General features: G+C 38.0%; 1 protein-coding gene across 1 annotated transcript; it reads left to right on the forward strand.

Moving 5' to 3' along the window:
* The first annotated feature begins 2,620 nt into the window (after positions 1 to 2,620).
* On the forward strand, positions 2,621 to 8,011 carry LOC137740241 (uncharacterized). Its single transcript, XM_068480088.2, has 5 exons — positions 2,621 to 3,215; positions 5,343 to 5,393; positions 6,092 to 6,154; positions 6,244 to 6,312; positions 7,344 to 8,011. The coding sequence occupies exons 1-5, from the start codon at positions 2,832 to 2,834 to the stop codon at positions 7,623 to 7,625; spliced, it is 849 nt and encodes a 282-aa protein (XP_068336189.2). The 5' UTR covers positions 2,621 to 2,831; the 3' UTR covers positions 7,626 to 8,011.
* Positions 8,012 to 20,300: the final 12,289 nt, after the last annotated feature.

Consider the following 20,300-nt stretch of genomic DNA (forward strand, 5'->3'; position numbering starts at 1 on the left):
TATCTCGTTCGTTTTTCACCCAAATTTGACAAAATTACTACCAATTTGAAGCTTAGACCTAGGAGAACACGAATATACCACTTTTAAGGGTTAAAAACCACGAGATCTCACCTGTCACCACACTCCAATTCCGGCCAACTTCGAATACGGCGATCCAGACGTCCAATTCCTTCAAACGAACTACTCCGAGACTCCTTGGGACCTCACCAAGCTACCTACAAGCTTCATTTTCCCTAAAACGTGAGAAATCACGTGTGCATGACTAATACCCCAAATCGGACTTTGTGAAATCGACGTGAAAACAATGGTTTTCTTACCTGAAAATGGTATAGCTGCACTCCTCCCAACCTCACGAGCTCGAATATGGGTTTAGTTCCTTCGATCTGCTGGTGTTTAGTGTGCTTAAGTGTGTGTCCGTACGTTTTCAAAGAAAATGGGAGGAATGGGAACACGGGGGAGGAGCAGGGAAACAGGAGAGAAAGAGTGTGAGGTGTGTGGGAAGGTGTGTGTGGCTTAAAGCATGCCAACAACACAAAAACAACCAATAACGTAAAATAAGCGAACTAGGGGCAAAGTAGTCTTTTCACACGTACGTTTTTGATATTTTCGGGACGGGCTGTCACATCACACCCGTCTCAAAATACAAAGGTTGAAGTACAAGATTAAGGTAATATTTCTTATTATTTAATTTTGTAAATATGGTTACAATTGGTTACCTCAAACTTGACAAATATATTTATCTTTCAGTATTCTACAAGTAACTGGAGTAAAAGTATTGCCATGAGAAAATTGTCAAACTTAAAGGTATTTAGGTTAAGTTGCTTACAATCTTTATAGTTGAGATTGTGCATTATAGTTAGACTTCTTATTTTATCATCATTGCTTGCAGATTAACCATGAAAATCTAAAGCATCGAGTGCAAGCAAATGGGTGGCAAGCATGGCTTTGATTTCACACGTAGGCGCTATGTTTACATATGTACATGTTGTCCATATTTTGCTTTGCTTCATATATTAGGAGTTCATCCCTAGCTAGCCTATGACTTTGATTGAAAACTTATGAATCTGAAACATTTTGATTTAAGGACATTAAGTGTTGTCAATATGTATTTAGAAATCAAATTACATGTCATATTTTAATATTTTTTTATTTATAAATAGTATATGTTTTCCCATTTTATCTTCGTTGTTGTTTTAAAGAAAAAATAGTAAAAATGTATGAGAGATTACTCACATATGTGCAAATTGGATGGAATATATGCTCCTAAATTATTCAACAAATGTGGCAATATGACAATATGGCATGCGATAACACCATTATCACTTTGGAATGATGGGATGATTGTACGGTAACACCATTATATCATCAACCTTTCTTCAACTCAAGCAATTGGAACTACGTAGCCTGGCCCATGCTCTAATGTTGAACATCTCAGTCCCAACCCAAAATGGCACACCCATAATTATGTACTCACTCCTCTAACTGCATCAACTATCCCATTCACACAACCATTGAACAAATGATCTGCCAACCTGCTCGAATGACGCCAAATATTGCCCATAATACCTTTTTGTCCACCATAATAAAAAAATATTGTTGTGCACCCTTTTAATACAGCCACTAATCCTCATGTTACAAAATATATTGATCATTTCATATTTTCTATACAACATTAAATAATTAAGCATATTTTTTTATTTTTTATATGAGAGTTTAAGGAACCTAACTCTTGATCTTCTTCTGTACAATATATAAGGGTAAAATGGTACTGATGGAGATAACAAAATTCTAACTAGACTGAGTAACTTAATTACCAAAGTCATAATAATGATCAAGTATAGCTCATTTCGTGAATTCAAATTCTATCAGCCAAACAAAACAAAAAAAAAGACACCATAATAATTAGCAAGCAAAAAAAAAAAAAAAAAAAAAAAAGGTGGATTGGTTAGTCTACAATTCATAAATTTCATTTTTGGGTACAATGGGCAGGTGCAAAAAGACTAAGTTAGATGATTGAACATAATAAAAAATTGAAAATAATAAGAAATTGTTGTGATGGACACAAACACAATTTATAAAATAATCACTTAAGAAATATAAGAATATCTAAAACAACACATCTTTATGGCGCGCAGCGCTCGTGATGCAAAAATGCCACTCGCACGCACACGTGTAGAGAGGCTAGTTCATTATTGAATAAACTAATAATTAAGAAAAACTAATTAATTAAATGATAATTGTGATATATAAGGAGGAATATTTATCCTTCATTTCCTTAAGTTTTGCAAATTTTTTAAATGATGTGATTGTTTACATCAATGCCACATCTTCTACATCTTCCCCAATTCTTAGTCCTCACTCACCTCCGGCCCCAAGCGCGTCTACCCCACACACCTCAACCAATCTACACCTACAAACCCTATCTAAATAAATTAGTGTCATACATCAAAACCATTAACAAAAAAAAAAAAAAAAAAAAAAAAAGCCACGCAAAGTTGGTCAAGAACTGCCACGTGTTCCCACTCCGGAGGCCCACCCATAGAATTGAGAAAAAGATCGACAGCAAAAATAAAAACAGAAAAAAGAAAAAAAAGAAAAATCGACACAAAGAGGAAGAAGTGGAAAAGTTGTGAGTTTGTGTGTGTATCTATAGATATATATATGTTTATGTTCTTTCCTCCTTTTCATCTTTCTGCGCACACAAACAAACCCGCATAAAATTGAAAAAGATTTTCTTTCTCCGCCTTCTCTCTATCCCCACCCTCTTCTTCTTCTTCTTCCTCTCTCTCTGCAAAAACCCGGAGAAGCAAAAAACCGACAGTGACAACACTATGAGTTCCCCTGCTGACGACGGTCAGGACGGCTGGGTCAAGCTCGCCATGAACGACGAGGTGGCGGTCGTCGATCTTCTTCTCCGCCTCAAGCACGCCGCGCCGCCTCCGCCGTCGAAGCGCAGTAGTACTCACGGCTTTCCAACTTTGCGGTGGAGCGTAAGGCAGCGCCGTTCCAGGAACGTGCCACGTAACCATCATGCCGACGACGTCGCTGCTGAGGGAAGAAAGAGCAAGAAGGGTGAGTCGAGCGGCGCCAGGGCCAGCCCCACCACGCCTCTTTCCTGGAGCGGGGCCACTTCGGTTAGCGGCGGCGGTGGCTGCGTCGACGGTTCAGAAGAATCCAGCAAGCCGCTTAAGCCGACCGATACCGCGAGATCTAAGGTCCGTATATCTCTGTCACTGTCACTCATTAGGGTCGGGTCGGGTTTTGGTTCGGTGGCTGTTCTTTTGCATTTTTACTTTATTTTTTTTGGATTTTTCAATTGACGAAAATACCCCTGGAAAGGTGTGGTATTTACACGGGAGTGGTTCAGGAATCGGATAGGATGGCTTGGTGATCTGTCAGTCTCTCTCTGTTTCTGTAGAGGGGGCTTCCAATCGGTCGTTTTCCTTTTGACAATTATAGCCCTATGTTGCATGGGGATGCATGGTGGCCGCCGAGGGAAATTCGGTCGTTTCGCACGCCGGACGGTTTCCCTGCTCGGCGGTCGTTCGAACTGGGCGCTGTCGTTTTACCATTGTCAATATCTTGTGTACTGAAATGCCCTCATGACCTTCCGTGTTTTCAAATTTTCTAGATTCTTTAGGGTTTTTCAGAGGAATAAAAAAGGGCGACTTCCATTCAAAGCATATGGAGTCAGAGGAGTCGATGACACTTTCACGTTTTTTTTTTCTCTCTCCTTTTCCGCTCCTGTCACGCTTATTCCGCTGGAAACCCCAAAATACCCTTCTCATCGGTGACATTTTCGTCATTGAACAAGGTCTCGGCCAACCCCATAAACTGTTGTGTACAACCCCCTCCCTCGACCGAGTTAGGTAGCGTGAGCTTGTAATTAAACACTACTTTAAAAAGATAAATGAATGATGGTGTCTTAGTCAAGTAAAACATTCTTGTGAGGTCATTTTAAGCTTAAGCCCTTCGGGTTAATAGGGGCGCCCACACAGTTGGGTAGCAAACAAACAGTCCCCAACTCCGAAACCCCCGGTTAAGTTTTAGTCGAAATGACGAAATTCGGCCTCAAAAAGTCAAACCGTACGTTAAACTACGAGGGCAGTTTGGGAAGAGAGAAAAATGATGACCTGCTTTATCGATAGCGTGTCATCGTGGCAAAATGGGTCTGCGCGTTGTGGTTTGGTGTGGTTCTGGTAGTGGTTGTGCAGTGACGTGGAAATCATTGGGTGTGGTCGGCCGCAGTTTGGCTTTTCCTGCAGACGCATGGTAACGACCAAATCGAATCAGTGGCCTGCGACGTCGTTTATACGAGTTAAAATAAGACAAAGAAATATGTCTATTTTAACGTGTTCAGATGACAGCTTGATCGGCAGCACTCCTTTTTATGGAAAGATGAGGTCGAGCCGTTTACCAAAAAAAAAAAAAAAATGAAAATAGAAAAGGACGAGGTCGAGCTTGGATCCAGGTTTGGACTCTTCTGAGCTAATAGAGTAGGTCTTCATGATTCATCATCGTGGATCGTTAGATTTTTATTCAACGATTATAAACAGAAATTCTTTTAAAATTATAATAATTGTAGTTGTTGAATAAAAATTCAACAATATGAATAAGGAGAATCTTCTTCATTAACTCAGGATCGAATGGTAGGTAACACGGTCAAATGGGTAAGACATTAAAATCAGGCTGTCTGTCACGTGATCGTAAGGGACAGCCTCGCATGTTATCCTTTTAATGCTACGGTGGGGTCCTAAGGAAAGATATAAAAATATTGAAGACAATTTTAAAAAATTGTGAGAGTCTCTGTACAAGTGGCTCTTTGATTGTCTCTCCCATTTGGGGTTTTATTTTTTCAACAACCGATATTATTTACGTTAAAAGGTAGGGAAGTGGATTAAGCTTCACATAGGCTAGCCATAATAATGTGATTTGAATTCATCTTAGGCGAGAATCGAACTTAAGTCTTACTTACCAGGGAAGAGAAATAACAATATTAAACTGTATTGACATCTCTCCCAATTTGTTATAATTTGAATTTGCTGTTGTTTGGTGTCCTCTAGGGTCCTCAGTTTTTAATTTTTGGTAGGTTGAATGATTGTATTAGGTACATTTGGGTCGAAAACTGAGACGTGAATTGCTCGATAAATTAAATGAAAAAGGGAATGGGAAGTTCTCACAAAGTGAGGGCTGCTCATTTGAAATTGTCACAATATGAATACAGAAGTGAAAACGCACTTTAACATTGTCAAGAGAAAGTCAGTGGAGAAATGTTTTGTACTGTGCAACGAGAAATGTTTTGTTTGACTAAAATTGGGTTGTGTTATGTTCCGTGGGTGCAGGTTGCTGTTAGAAGTGAATTAACCATCTTCAAGAGGCCAAGAAAGAAGAAGGTAAATATACCGTTAACTATTTCCACAATGTATGTACAAGTACAATATTCGTGGAAAGCTTATGACCTATTTGGCTTAAACGAAAGAAAGTCCAATTAAGTTAATGTATTAAGGCTAATTGAAGTCTTAGTTCAAAGGCTCAAACCACAAAAAGTTCTAATTCTTAATGGTAATCAGTATCCGAAAGTCACAAGTAAGATATCTTTACTGAGCAGATCATACAAAAAGTTATGAACGAGTGACCTTGACGGGGCTTAAACTTAGGATCTCTTTCTTTTACGTCGTAAATATCCTAGGAATAAATTACTCAGTGGTTGCATTTCAGTAGTTTCTTTGACCAGTATCTTAGACTCCTAATGCTAAAAATATTCCTATAAAGTATGCAAACAGTCTAATTGTATGTATGCCCGTGGATTTGTTTTGGGAAAATTCAATAGGAGTATTATCTTGAGATTGCTTTACAAATGTGAATGAAGCAGAGTAGCTAATACTTATTTCCATATGTAAAGCTTTTGTTGGGATTGAATATTTGACAGACCTAACTGCCATTATCTTGGCATTTTTGGGGAAATTAGGTATTTTAACACTGCACATTTCGCCTCCCTTGTTCTTTCTTTGGTTTGTTCGTGGTGGTGTGCTGAATAATTGTTGGACTCATATTTCATAGTGTAGTACTAAAATCTAGTGGCTGCATGCAGACGTTAGCAGAATTAAAAGAGGAGGAGAGTCTGCTGTTGAAGGAAAGAAGAAATTTGAAAAATGTACGTCTTAAAGATACTGCATTATATGTTCCAATATGTCATCGTGGAGATACCTGTACATTGATTTCTTTAATTCATTCTCTGAGCAGGAATTGGCAGTGCTATGCCTCACTGTTGAGAAGCAAAGGGCCACAAATGAAAGCTTGAAAAAAGTGAAGGTGAACGTTCTGTTAGACTGTTACTACTTATGCTCTAAATATGTATGCATTTATGATATACATTTAAAATCAAACTTAGATTTAAAATTTTCATGAAACTTACAGTTTAAAGTCATAACGGATTCACATGTTTAAAGTTTAAACACAACATGGCTTATCGCTCGTACCTAAATCACTGTGCATATTTTATCGTATTCTCAATTTGATTATTTGATACGAGCAATGTTGAAAACTAGTCCAAGATTTTATTTGTTATGTCTATATTTGTTAACTTCCGCTGACATCAGTTGCTCAACCTTTATCTGGCTTTGTTCTGAAACAAAAAGCTATTATGTAACTGGAGAGATTTTAGCTATTTAAAAATAAACACTCCGATAATTTTGTGAAATGTGGGCATTTAAGTTCTTAATTGGATTACAATAAACCTCACTATAGGATAATTTGATGCGTAATTTGCCAGTTTCTCTCTTTTTATGTACTATTTGCCATGATTCTATAGCTTTTAGTCATTTCAGGGAGTGATTGAAGTCTGCATTTTGTGGCCTCTATTGTGCCATTAAGGGTGCTGATGTCGAAAGTGCTAGACTTGTAGTTTCATCTGCTTAGAGTTTCCATCATGGTAAAAATTAAGTATCAAAACTTTTAACATCGATGCAAAACTTTTCCCATCCCATTGTGCTTAAGTAGGAAGTCCACCTGTCTCAGAATACGTACGTGTAGACATTATGTATATAATATATATTATGCATCAGTGACCAGCCTGTTGCATGAATCATGATGCAGTCCTTCATCTTTTCTTGAGGGTTGACATTTTTTTATGCATGTATACGGATGCTTCTCGTGAACAAATTACTACGTAACTTCTCTTTTTGTTTTTCCTGTAAGACTCTTTATGCCAATGATAGCTTGGTGTAGATTTGCTTTTTGATCATTTGTGAGACGACAAAGAACCAAGTATGCAATCATTTACATTTTCAGGAATATCAGTGTATAACACGTATTGTAACAGCGGTTTTATGTTTTGGTTACAGCTTGAGTTGCAATTGCCGCAGACAAAAATGAAAGCTACGACACTTGTACTGTCTGGTGAAGCCATTTGGCAACAAAATGAGCAAATAAATGCAGTTGGCTACACTACTCCGATAATGACAACAAGTGCTCATTGCAATAACGCTGGCACTTCACAAAGCTCCTGTCCTTCAAATGTTTCTTCCAAGGTACAACAAGAGCTTGGGAGCCGAGACACTGCCTTTTCGCTACCTGATCTGAACCTTCCATTTGGAGAGGTCTCTAGCTCTGAGGTTTTATATTGAATGAGCTAAGAAGATTCAGACGGGTAATAGTGTTCAGTTTTTCCAACCACGCGGCGCCAAAATCTGCAGCAGCGTTTAGCTTAATAAGATAGAACTCATCCATCCTCCGTTCCTAACTGTATTTTAGGTTGACAAACTGTAAGTGTAAGTATAAAAGCCAGTCTCCTCTGCCGCTTCTTGAACTGAATGGGGCGGGTATTATTTTGATTCTCCATAGATGAAAGTACTGAGGGTAGCGTAGATATCCTAAGTTCTTAAGTTCTTCGGGAACCCGCATCCCTTTCCCTCTATTTTTTCCGTGTTCATTATAATTTTATTTTTTGGAAACATCGACTGCTTAATTAGTGTAATCACTCCGTATTTTATTAATTATCTATTATCTGTCATAGACTAGTAATCATTCTATTTTATTATTCGTCGTATTTTTGGGTGCGTCTCCTTCTGGTATAATGGAGTTTCGAAGGGAACAGATTCCGCCCGCTTGATGTTGCCTTGACGCCGTTTCCGTCTTTTGCTGTGAGAAATGATGTAAATTTAAACTAGGGACTTTTAACGAAATGCATGTGGTGCTGATGTTTACTTTAACGAAAAATCATATTTTTACACTAAAAAGTCAATCATGGTATTATCCAGTTTATCATTTATTTTATCCTTATCGTTAAAACTCAAAGTTTTCAAGCTCTTTTCATTAGTTTTCCTTTTTAACTAATCTAAACAAGAGATTAATTTAAATCAAATTAAATTCGCAAGTGCACGAATTAATTGTAGTAATATATGCAAATACGAGGTCGGTCTCACAGGGATTGCTTTAACATCAATTTAACCGATTAATCACGCTAAACAAAGGATAGATTGAATTGAATAATTGATTAAGACTGATTAACTAGAAAAAGAAAAGACAATTAATTAAAATCACACACGACACAAGAAAACCTAAGGTCATCTCCAACCGATCTGGCCAGAGGGTCATAGGGCTAAAAAAAGCCCGAAATGACATGAAAATCATCTCCAACCGACCAAGGGTTAGGCCAACAGGTTCGCGGGCCCCACCGGGCCAAAAATACCAAATCAAGCTATCCGGCTGACCCAATCCAACAAGCCAGCTAGCCTCGGGCCGGCCCAAGGTTTGAATTGCAATGGCTTGCAAGCATCAACGTGACACTAGCTAGCAACAGCTAGCTGACGCCAGGTAGCCGTTGGATTTTTACTTTTTGGGGACAAAATTTAAAAAAAAAAAGAAAAAAAATTCTAATTTTTTTCCTATAACTGCCTAAGCCATTAAGCAACATTAAACAATGGAAGATCATTAAATAACATCAAACTTAAACAACATTAAACAATATTAAATAACATGAAACTTAAACAACATTAAAAAAAAACATTTAACAACATAAAACTTAAACCCCTACTCCATACTTCTTTTGGCCCAAAGATGTGCAACAAGATCCTGTTGTAGGTACATGTTTGTGGCACGCGAACGTATCATTCTATGGCACCTCATGTACTCATTTAAAGAGATATTACCAGTTCTTGGATTCAAAGGCAAATTAGGCCCATCATATATTTTTGCATGATCCCTCCTTGACCTATTTGGATCATCTTGATTGTCGTCAGACTTTCCATCAATATAGCCATCTCGCTCATCCTCCACAATCATGTTGTGTAATATGATGCACGACATCATGATGGAGTTCAAATTTTCTCAACTCCACCCTCTTGCTGGTTCCTTAATGATCTTCCATTGTGCTTGTAGAATACCGAAAACTCTCTCAACATCTTTCCGATATGCCTCTTGGTGTAAGGTAAACCACCTTTGGGCATCATCCATAGGGTTTGCAATTGCTTGGACAAGTGTCGCCCACTTTGGGTAGATGCCATCTGCCAAGTAATACCCCATATTGTACTGACGCCCATTGATGTAGTAGTCAAGTTTAGGTGATTTACCATTCACCAGGTTAGTGAAGAGAGGTGAATGCCCAAGAACTATAATGTCATTTTGGATCTTGGGACTCCAAAGAAAGCATGCTAGATCCATGTGTCAAATGACGCAACCACCTCTAACACAATAGTTGGCTTTCTCGATCTTCCGTTAAAGACTCATTGCCATCTAGTGGGACAATTCTTCCACTGCCAATCATGCAATCTAATGACCCTATCATGCCTAGAAAGCCACGGTCTTCAGTTTTGCGAATGACCCGATCCAGATCATCTTGATTTAGTTGACGGAGGTACTCTTCTTTATAAAGCTGAACAACTGTGTGACAAAATTTAGCAAGATTATCAAGGCATGTAGATTTAGACATACCATATGTTTCATCCATGATGTGATCAAATTAAACCCTCTTTTTGACAATTGTAGTATAGATACAAGTAGGGATCGCTCTAGGCCGGGGATTAGGAGGGATTGCTAATCTAATGAAAACTGACTCAAAGATACAAAAATATGATTCAAAACACTTAAACAAACTCAAAAGACTCTTAACTAAACTTATATGACTCAAAACAAACTTAACAGACTCAAAACAACACAAAACAATAAAAAAGACTCAATTTAGACTCTAGGACTCAATTTGGACGAAAATAGAATTGGTTTTGACTCAAAATACTTAAAAACACACTTTAGGATAGATTTGAAACAAAGAAATAAAGGGAATTGGGTTTTTGACGAATTTAAGAGAAAAACAAGTAATTAAAAGACTTGAGTAAACTTTGGACGAATTTGAGAAAAACAATGGATGATTAGATAGCTAGAGGATACTTTTCCACACATGATACATTCAAACACAAATTGATTTCCAGTTGCTTTTCCGATAAACCATGAACCTCAACACCCCAGATTAACAGTGACATCCCTAATTGACCCTCAGATTTTCCTTAAGTTATTGGATTGGATGACATCATACGCCAACCCAAAGCATTTTTCAAAAGTTCCCTACATGACATCATAATAGAGATACAATCAAAGATCATTACGTTCAATGAAAATCATAAGCATTGACAAAGCACTTGTAACTATGACATCATGATACTCATGCTAGGAATTTACTTAACATGATTGTGAAAACAACCTTAACTACTTGTGAATATAAGTTTGTGACGATTATGTGAAACTCCCTTATATTCTAGCATCAAATTCAAGCATGCAAATTAAGTAGGCCTCCCTAATCAACATACAAGAATAAGTTATCCATCAAACGGTTAAGTAAATTGCATTCACAATTTATGAAATCACAATTGGACTTAATCAATTCATATCATAAATATAATCATGGTTTCAAAGCCTCCCCTAGCTAAAATGAGTTTAGCCTCTCATGTTCGCAACAAAACAAAGGAAAATTGAATTAAACATTGAAAACTAAAGATAGATTACACCTAAAAACGTTCCAACACTCCAACTTGAATGCACAAACGTCCAAGGCTTCTTCTTCTCTTCTTCTTCCTTGTAAAGCTGCGGCACAAGACTTCTTGGGTGATTTTGGATGGATTTCTGGGTTGTGAATGGATTTAGGTTGGTAGGGTGGTGCGGCAAAGGTTGGGAATGGTGTATAGGTGTTTGGGTGAAGGTATGGAAGTGTATGAATGGTGGAAGAAAGGTTGAAGGCTGCGGCAAAGGCTTAAGTGTTTGTGAAAGATGGCAGATTGTATGGATGAATGATTAGGGTTGAATAAGGGTGCGGCTTTGGTATTTATTTGAGAGAAAGAATCCTAAGGTTTATTACATAGTTTAGTAAATGATTCAACCCCAAATCCATAAGGAAAAGATATGAAATCAAAAATCAAAGGGAAAGGGGAAGGAAACTTGCGGCATTCAATTGTATAAAAGGGAATGTGATTTAATGCTAAAATTAGGCAAGGATTTGGGATAGAAAAGGTATGTATGGTGCGGCTGAGAATGGGGTGAAAAAGAATGTGATTTTGTGACATAGAATTGGAAATAGGTACTTCCTTTGCACGGCAAGGAAATGATGTGTGATGTGTGCCACGACAAGGACCATAAGGGTGCAATGAAGGCTTGGTTTGTGTCCTAAAATGCATAGGAGTCTTTAATGTTGCTGAAACATAAGGTCTTTTAGGATTAGGAAAGGTTAAACCAAAATAGGAAACCTTGGCTTAACTTTCCTACTTCAAGTAGGAAACCTTCTTTGACTAGGATTCCTCTTTTGATTAGGAATCCTTCTTTGATTAGGAATCCTAACATCTTTAGGTCTTCAATTTCATCCATTCCTTTTGCTCCAAGCATATGCTATCCATTCCAAGTCCAATTTTGCTCCAAAATGCTCTAAAATGCACATTTTTGCTTCCTTAGCCATATGAACCTAAAAACACACGAAAATAGCTTAAACTACTAAAATAACTATGAACTAACAACATAAATGTACGAAAACAAGCTAACTAAGTCGCCTAAATATGCTCCTATCAAATTCCCCCACACTTAGCTTTTGCTAGTCCTCGAGCCAAACAAAATAAAAGAAACAAAAAGAACATAACCAAAACAAACTCTAAACCTTCCAACATGTACCTCAGGGACTTCCAACGAACATGACACATTAAAGAACATCATTCCCACGGTTTTTGGCTTTCTTTACACTTTAGCAAACACTTAACCATAGTTACCACTTACTAGTTCACATTTAATCAATTAAAACAACATTTTGAATGTAGTAACATGCCTTAGAGAATTTCCTCAATTCCTCACTAGAATGCTCTCTATTTTCACACAGAATTTTTAACTACACACCCTACACTAGGTATATGTGAGAAGATTGATGTAAACATGTAGACTAACACTCACATATGTTATAACAAAGAAAGCATTTTATGAAATTATGACAATGATATGTATATGATCTCATGAATGGAATGCTACTACTTAGAACGAGAACCAGTGATTTCATATGCTCATACCAAATTCAAACTCCACATATTGAACACATAACATCACGATAGAAGTTGAGGGTTGTAACGGGGCTAGGGTATTGGCTAACAAAGAAGGGTAAAGGACAACAAAGGTTCTTAAAGCAATAGGAAGCAAAGTAATGAAATTGACACTTAAACTCACTTTTGATGGCAGAAATTAACTTTTAAACACAAGGGAAGATTCATGCAACATTTTGGGGTCAAATTCCAACTTTTGGACCCTTTCTTCAACAACCAACACTTGTGAGATCATTCTCACTTATTTTTCAACTCTTTTTCTTTCTTTTCACAACTTTTCTCTTCTCTTTTTATTTTTCCACGAATTTTTTTTCTTTATTTTTTTCTTTCTTTCTTTGCCGTGCCCTATTACCTTCCCCCACACTTGTTTTCTACAATATGTTGATCAAAAGGAATTCATTCTAAGTCATGCTTCACTATCCTTTAAGAACAAAGGTATGGAAAGTCCTAAGCTAGGCTAGGTGAGGATAATGTGGCTAATCAAAGAAAATAGGCTTGAAAAGGCTCAAAAGGGGTAATCCTACAATACATATGCAAAAGGGTTAGGCTTTTTGGCTTTGGCTTAACTAAACAACTTCATGTTATTGTATGTTATGCAATCAATATCATGCTTTGAATGAAATGGGCATGAGTTCTAGTATTTGGAACTATAATGATAAGATGCATTCTAAGTAGCAACCAAGCAAAGAATGATGAGATCATGCAACGACTTTAGAAAACAAGAAATCACAGATTATACTCTCCAAAGAATGTTTTAGGCTAAAGTCTATCAGGGATGTAGCTTTAGTTTGAGTTCCTTCCTTCAAGCATGCTACAAAACTGATTTTCTCTTTGTGATTACATGTGAATTCGTAAGCTATTACCATAACCAAGCATAAACCAAAACGTAAATCAAACTTCCATCCATGTTTATGACTTTCTTTAATAGTCATGCATTTAAAAACCAAATCCTCATCATTGTGTTGGAAGGTACTCTAAGACACAAACAAACACACAAAAACAACTTTAAAACAACTATTTTTGGGTTTTTCAAAACTATTTTTCACTTTTTTGGTAAAATTTTCGTATTTTCTGATCCAAACACATAAAAACACTTCAAAACACACTACAAACACTTAAAAACAGTGAGAAACAACATTAGAAGTGATAGGTGATAAAATCCCACGAAAATCATGCAAAAACAACTTGTTTACCCCCCACACTTAAATCAAACATTGTCCTCAATGTTTCAAACAAAGACCCCCATTCAAACAACATAAACTAACTGGCATGCCGAAATAAAAACAATAAAGAGATAGAGAGTTAGGAACGCAAATCTAATTTGTTTGAATGAATTGTTAAATTGCCCAAATCCTCTCTAGTTGAATGCATGGGTTGCCTCCCAAGAAGCGCTTGCTTTAACGTCTTGCAGCCGGACGAATTCTCTTCTTAGGCTCAATTGGAACCCACAACATGGAGGTTGACATCCTCCACAAGCTGCCCTTCAACACTTGCATAATATGGCTTCAAACGATGCCCATTCACCTTGAATTCTTGGCCATTCCTCAAGCTTTGGATTTGAACTGCACCATATGGAAAAACATGAGTAACAACAAAGGGGCCAATCCACTTAGAATGTAACTTACCAGGAAATAAACGAAGGTGAGAATTAAAAAATAAAACTTTTTGCCCTATGGAGAATGTTTTGCTACGAATCATCTTGTCATGGAAAACCTTGGTCTTTTCCTTGTAAATACAAGCATTCTCATATATTTCACGCCGAATCTCTTCAAGTTCATTCAATTGAAGCTTCCTATGAATTCCAGCCGCATCTATATCCATAATGAATGTCTTGATCGCCCAATGTGCCTTGTGTTCTAACTCCATGGGGAGATGGCATGATTTGCCATAGACTAGCCAAAATGGTGACATTCCTATGGGTGTTTTGTAGGCCGTTCGATAAGCCCACAATGCATCCTCCAAACGCAAGCTCCAATCTTTTCTCGTTGGCCTAACGGTCTTCTCCAAGATTTGCTTGATTTTTCTATTAGACACCTCGGCTTGGCCATTGGTTTGAGGATGATAAGGTGTTGAAACCTTATGTGTGACTTGATATTTCTTGAGCAACGCCTCGATGGTACGATTGCAAAAATGAGACCCTCCATCACTAATAAGCACTCTAGGCATCCCAAATCTAGCAAAGATGTTAGTTTTGATAAAATCTGCAACAACTCTAGAATCATTAGTATGGGTGGCCTTGGCTTCCACCCATTTTGAGACATAATCAACCGCAAGCAAAATATAAGTGAAACTATATGAAGAAGGAAAAGGACCCATGAAATCAATGCCCCAAACATAAAAAATTTCGACATTAAAGATGGGTTGCGGCATTTGGTCCCTGGGACCTATATTTCCTATGCGTTGACAACGATCACAAGTTAAACAAAAAGTTCTAGCATCTTTAAAGATTGTAGGCTAATAAAAACCACATTCTAACACCTTAAGGGCAGTGCGTTGTGTGCCAAAATGTCGTCCACATGCATAAGTGTGACAAAAAGGTTTGAATTGAATTAAATTCACAATCATGCACACAACGTTGAAGAATCTGATCCGCACAAAATTTCCACAAATATAGGTCATCCCACACATAAAACCGTGTCTCTTTCTTAAGTTTATCATGTTGGTGCTTGGTTATGGTGTTTGGAACACGTTTTGACACCAAAAAGTTCACTAAGTCAGCATATCAAGGTTCACTTACCTTAATGGACAACAATTGCTCATCGAGGAATGTCTCTTGGATGGGTAAGGAGTCATCATTGCACACCAAATGTCTCTTGGATGGGTAAGGAGTCCTCATTGCACACCAAATGACTCAAATGGTTAGCCACCACGTTTTCACTCCATTTCTTGTCTCTAATTTCAATGTCAAACTTTTGGAGAAGAAGTATCCATCGAATTAGCCTTGGTTTAGCCTCCTTTTTGGTGAATAAGTACTTCAAAGTTGCATGGTCAGAATAGACAATCACTTTAGTGCCAAGTAAATATGAATGAAACTTATCTAAAGCAAACATAATGGAAAGAAGTTCCTTTTTAGTGGTAGAGTAGTTTAATTGAGCACCATTCAAGGTCCGGGATGCATAATAGATGACATGTGGTTGCTTGTTCTTCCTTTGGCCCAAAACAGCCCCTATTGCATAATTAGATGCATCACACATTAGCTCAAAAGGCAAGCTCCAATCTGGTGGGATGATAATTGGTGCCGTGGTAAGCATCTCCTTGAGGTGCTTGAATGCCTTCTCACACTCCTCGTTGAACTCAAAGGTCACTTCTTTTTGTAGGAGACGGCATAAAGGTTGTGCAATCTTGGAAAAATCCTTGATAAATCGCCTATAGAATCCTGCATGTCCAAGAAAAGAACGAACCTCTCTAACCAAAGTAGGAGAGGGTAAGTAACGTACAAGATCTATTTTAGACTTATCAACTTCAATTCCTTTTTCAAAGATGATATGACCCAAAACTATGCCTTGTTTTACCATAAAATGACATTTTTCCCAATTTAAAACAAGGTTAGTTTCCATGCATCTTTTCAAGATTAAAGTGAGATTATGCAAACAATCATCAAAGGAGTCCCCAAACACACTAAAATCGTCCATAAACACCTCAATAATTTTCTCAACATAATCTGAAAATATACTTACCATGCATCGTTGGAAAGTGGCTGGTGCATTGCATAAACCAAAGGGCATACGACGATAAGCAAAAGTACCAAATCGACAAGTAAAAGTGGTTTTTTCTTGATCATCCAGAGCTATGACAATTTGATTATAACCTGAATAACCATCAAGAAAGCAATAAAAAGAATGACGGGCTAACCTTTCAAGCATTTGATCAATGAATGGCAAGGGAAAGTGATCTTTCCTTGTTGTGGCATTTAGCTTTCTATAGTCAATGCAAACTCTCCAACCGGTTTGGATGCATGTGGGCACAAGTTCATTCCCTTCATTCGTCACCACCGTGACTCCGGACTTCTTTGGAACTACTTGGACCGGTGAAACCCAACAACTATACGAGATAGGATAGATGACGCCACAATTAAGTAGTTTGATGATTTCCTTCTTCACAACTTCCATCATTGGAGGTTTTAGTTGGCGTTGTGCTTCCCTTGATGGTTTAGCTCCCTCTTCCATGAGTATTCGGTGCATGCATGTGGTAGGGCTTATGCCCTTGATATCGGCCAAAGTCTACCCAATGGCCGTTTTGTGCTCTTTGAGAACCCTCACCAACTTCTCCTTTTCTTGTGCTGAGTGAGGAGGCCACAATGACAGGCAATGTCTTTTTTCGCCCAAGAACACGTACTTCAAGTGGTTTGGTAACGGTTTAAGCTCAAGGGTAGGTGGTTGTTCTATAGAAGGAATCAACTTGTTAGTTGAAATTGGAATTGACATTGGAATAGAAGACTTACCATTGAGCCGTGGCAAGGACTCTAGGGCAACCACGGTCTCAATTAACTCATTATCAAAGGGCACGGCATGGTATTGCAAATTGGTGTCGTGGGGTGCCATGGGTTGTGCTATGTGATTCGTCAATTCTATGCCATTTGTAAGGACCGTTTCAAGTGCATCCTCATTCAATTGATCAAGATGTGCCTGCGCCAATGAATCAAAGATATCAATAGAGAAACATGAATGTTCATCATTAGGAAATCTCATGGTTTCAGAAATATTAAAATTAATCACTTCCTCATCAAATTCCATCGTTAAAGTTCCTTTAAACACATCAATCTTAGTTCGGGCCGTCTTCATGAATGGCCTCCCAAGAAGGAGCGGCAAGGATGTAGAATGGGTGGTTTCTTCCATCTCAAGAACGTAGAAATCCGCCGGGAAGATCAAATTATTCACCTACACTAAAACTTCTTCCAAAACTCCCTTTGTATAGGCATTAGATCTATCGGCCCATTGAATAATCACACCATCATTTTTCAATTCACCAAGGTTCATGGATGCATAAATAGAGTATGGTGTGACGTTAATTGAAGCTCCTAAGTCTAACATAGCATGTTCAAACTTAGTTTCGCCAATAATGCAAGGGATCGTAAAGCTACCTTGATCTTTGCACTTTGGAGGTAACCTTCTTTGTAAAATAGCGGAAACGTTTTCACTTACCCTAACCACCTCTTTATTCGAAGCCCTCTTCCTTGTGGTGCAAAGTTCCTTCAAGAATTTGGCATATTTGGGCACTTGCTTGATGGCATCTAGGAGCGGGATATTGACTTGTACTTTCCTAAACGTCTCAAGAATGTCTTTCTCATGCTCCTCTTTCTTTGCTTGCAAAAATCCATGAGGAAAAGGAACATTGGGTGGAATGAGGTTAGAATTAATCGAATTTGAACCCAACTTACCTATAGTGGCCGAATTGGATGAATTGGATGAATTAGGGTCCCTAGGTGGTTGCGGCAAGGGTGTTTCTACCCTTGCTGTGGCCTTGCTTAACTCCTCATTTTCCAATTGCAGCTTCTCATCTTCATTAGGGTTTGTTTTGGATGGTTTTGAGTAAGTGCCGACTTCTTTTCCACTCCTCAAGGTGATTGCCTTGGCAGATTCGAACCCTCAATTTGGATTGATAATGGTTGAACTAGGGAGCTTGCCTTGGTCTCAGAATTGCCCTACAAACTTTGTAATCTGCCCAATTTGCTTCTCCAAGTAGTCCACCCTTTTGTCTTGGTTTTGCATGGCTTTTTCTTGATTTTGCAATGCTTTGTTTTGATTCTCTTGCCCCTGAGACATATTGGTAAGTAACTTAAGAAGTGTTTCATTATCCAAAGACGTACCTTGATTGGTTTGGGCAGGTTGGAATTGGTTTGGATTGGAGCCGTATGGCTTGGTGTAGAACCTCGGGGGTTGTTGCCTAAAGCCTCCTAGTTGTTGAAGTTGTTGAGGTTCCCTCCACTTGAAGTTTGGATGGTCTCTCCAACCCAGATTGTATGTGTTGGAAAATGGATCATTCCTTGGCTGATTTTGGCTTGGAAATCCAATGACATTTGCACTCTCCCATCCCCCATTCTTAATTAATTGAGGGCACTTTTCCGAAGGGTGTCTTTGGATAGAACATACACCACATACAATTGGTCCTTGTATCTTCATTCCTTCGGCCATCTGAGACACAATAGAAGTAAGAGTAGCTAATTGAGATTGAATGTCGGATTGAGAACTTACCTCATGCACTTGTTGCCGTGGGGGGTCCCTTTGCCCAATTCATTCGTATTGTTGTGCATTTAGAGCACGGTTTGCAATTAGGGTATTGGCTGCCATAGGAGTTTTGTCCACCAATGCACCTCCCACCAACGCATCGAGCATTTGCCTTTCAATGGGAAGAAGGTCTTCATAGAAGTATTGAAGGAAGCTATAAAAACCATACACACTTCACACAACATTCATACACTCTTCCATATTCGAAAACACCACAGAAATTGGTCCCTTGGGGCCGTGCCCATCACACCATAATTCCATCCATTCCATCCATATTTCAGCCATCAATCCATTGCATCCATAATCCCCAAAACTCACCTTAGACCTTGTACTATAACAACGAGGAAGAGAAGAGTGCCTAAACGTTCATACAATTCAAGTTTGAGTTGTTGGAATGTTTAGGTGTTTCTTTGATTTCAATGTTTAAATTCAATTCTCTTTGTTTTGTACGTATGAGGAATGGAAGAGAAGAGTGCCTAAACGTTCATACAATTCAAGTTTGAGTTGTTGGAATGTTTAGGTGTTTCTTTGATTTCAAAGTTATGAGGAACTAAACCCCCCCTTGGCTAGGGGGGGATTCGAAATATATGTTTATGCTTGCATTTTGATTTGATTACTTCTAATTGCGTTTCATAAGTTGTGGATTCAATTTGTTTAACTGTTTGATTGATAACTTATTTATGTATGTTTATTGAGAGTGCACACTTAATTTTCATGCATGAATATGACGCTAGAATATAAGTGAGTTTCACCTAATAGTTATGAACTTATATTCACAAGTAGTGGAGGTTGCTTATAAACAATCGCGTTAAACGAATTCTTGGCATAAGTTTCATGCGTATTCCATAGTAACGAATGCCTCGTCAACACTTATAATTTTCATAGAGCGTAATGATTCTTGCTTGTATCTCTATTATGCAATCATGTAGGGGACTTGGAAGGAATGTTTTGGGTTGTCGTATGCAATCATCCAATTCAATAACGTTAGGAAGATTTGAAGGTTAATTAGTTCATCACGGTTAACTTGGGGTGTTGAGAATTAATGGCTTATTGAAATGCAATTGGAAATCATTTTATTATGCAAGTGTAACATGTATGGAGATGAACCCCTTAGCTATTCTATCATCCATTCATTCCATTTCATCAATTTCATATTTACATTCTGTCTAGTTTATTAACTTGTTTCATTATTTCAATTTTCGTCAAATCCTAAATCCCCCTTTACTTTAATGTCCAATTTAGTTAGAAAGTGTATTAGTTTGTGTTTATAAGTGTTTTGATTCAATTTGTTTCACAAATTCGTCCAAATTCACCAAAGTGCTCAAAACTGCCCAGAAAGTGTTTTTAAGGCAGTTTTGAGTGTTTTGGGTGATGTTTGAGTCTTTTGGTTTGTTTTAGTGTTTCAAGCATTTAGTTTCGCATTCTTTGAGTCTAGTTTAGTGTTTTAAACTTTATTTTACGTTTTTGAGTCAGTTTCCAAGTGATTTGCAATCCCTCCTAATCCCCGGTTAAGAAC

This window comes from Pyrus communis, chromosome 9 (genome assembly GCF_041283825.1).
Source record: "Pyrus communis isolate YQ-2024b chromosome 9, ASM4128382v1, whole genome shotgun sequence".
Taxonomy (NCBI): Eukaryota; Viridiplantae; Streptophyta; class Magnoliopsida; order Rosales; family Rosaceae; genus Pyrus; species Pyrus communis.

Coding starts and splice junctions, on each gene's coding strand:
- LOC137740241 (XM_068480088.2), top strand. CDS start 2,832: ATGAGTTCCCCTGCTGACGACGGTCAGGACGGCTGGGTCAAGCTCGCC. Junction 3,216..5,342: donor CCGATACCGCGAGATCTAAG/GTCCGTATATCT, acceptor CCGTGGGTGCAG/GTTGCTGTTAGAAGTGAATT. Junction 6,155..6,243: donor AAAGAAGAAATTTGAAAAAT/GTACGTCTTAAA, acceptor TTCTCTGAGCAG/GAATTGGCAGTGCTATGCCT.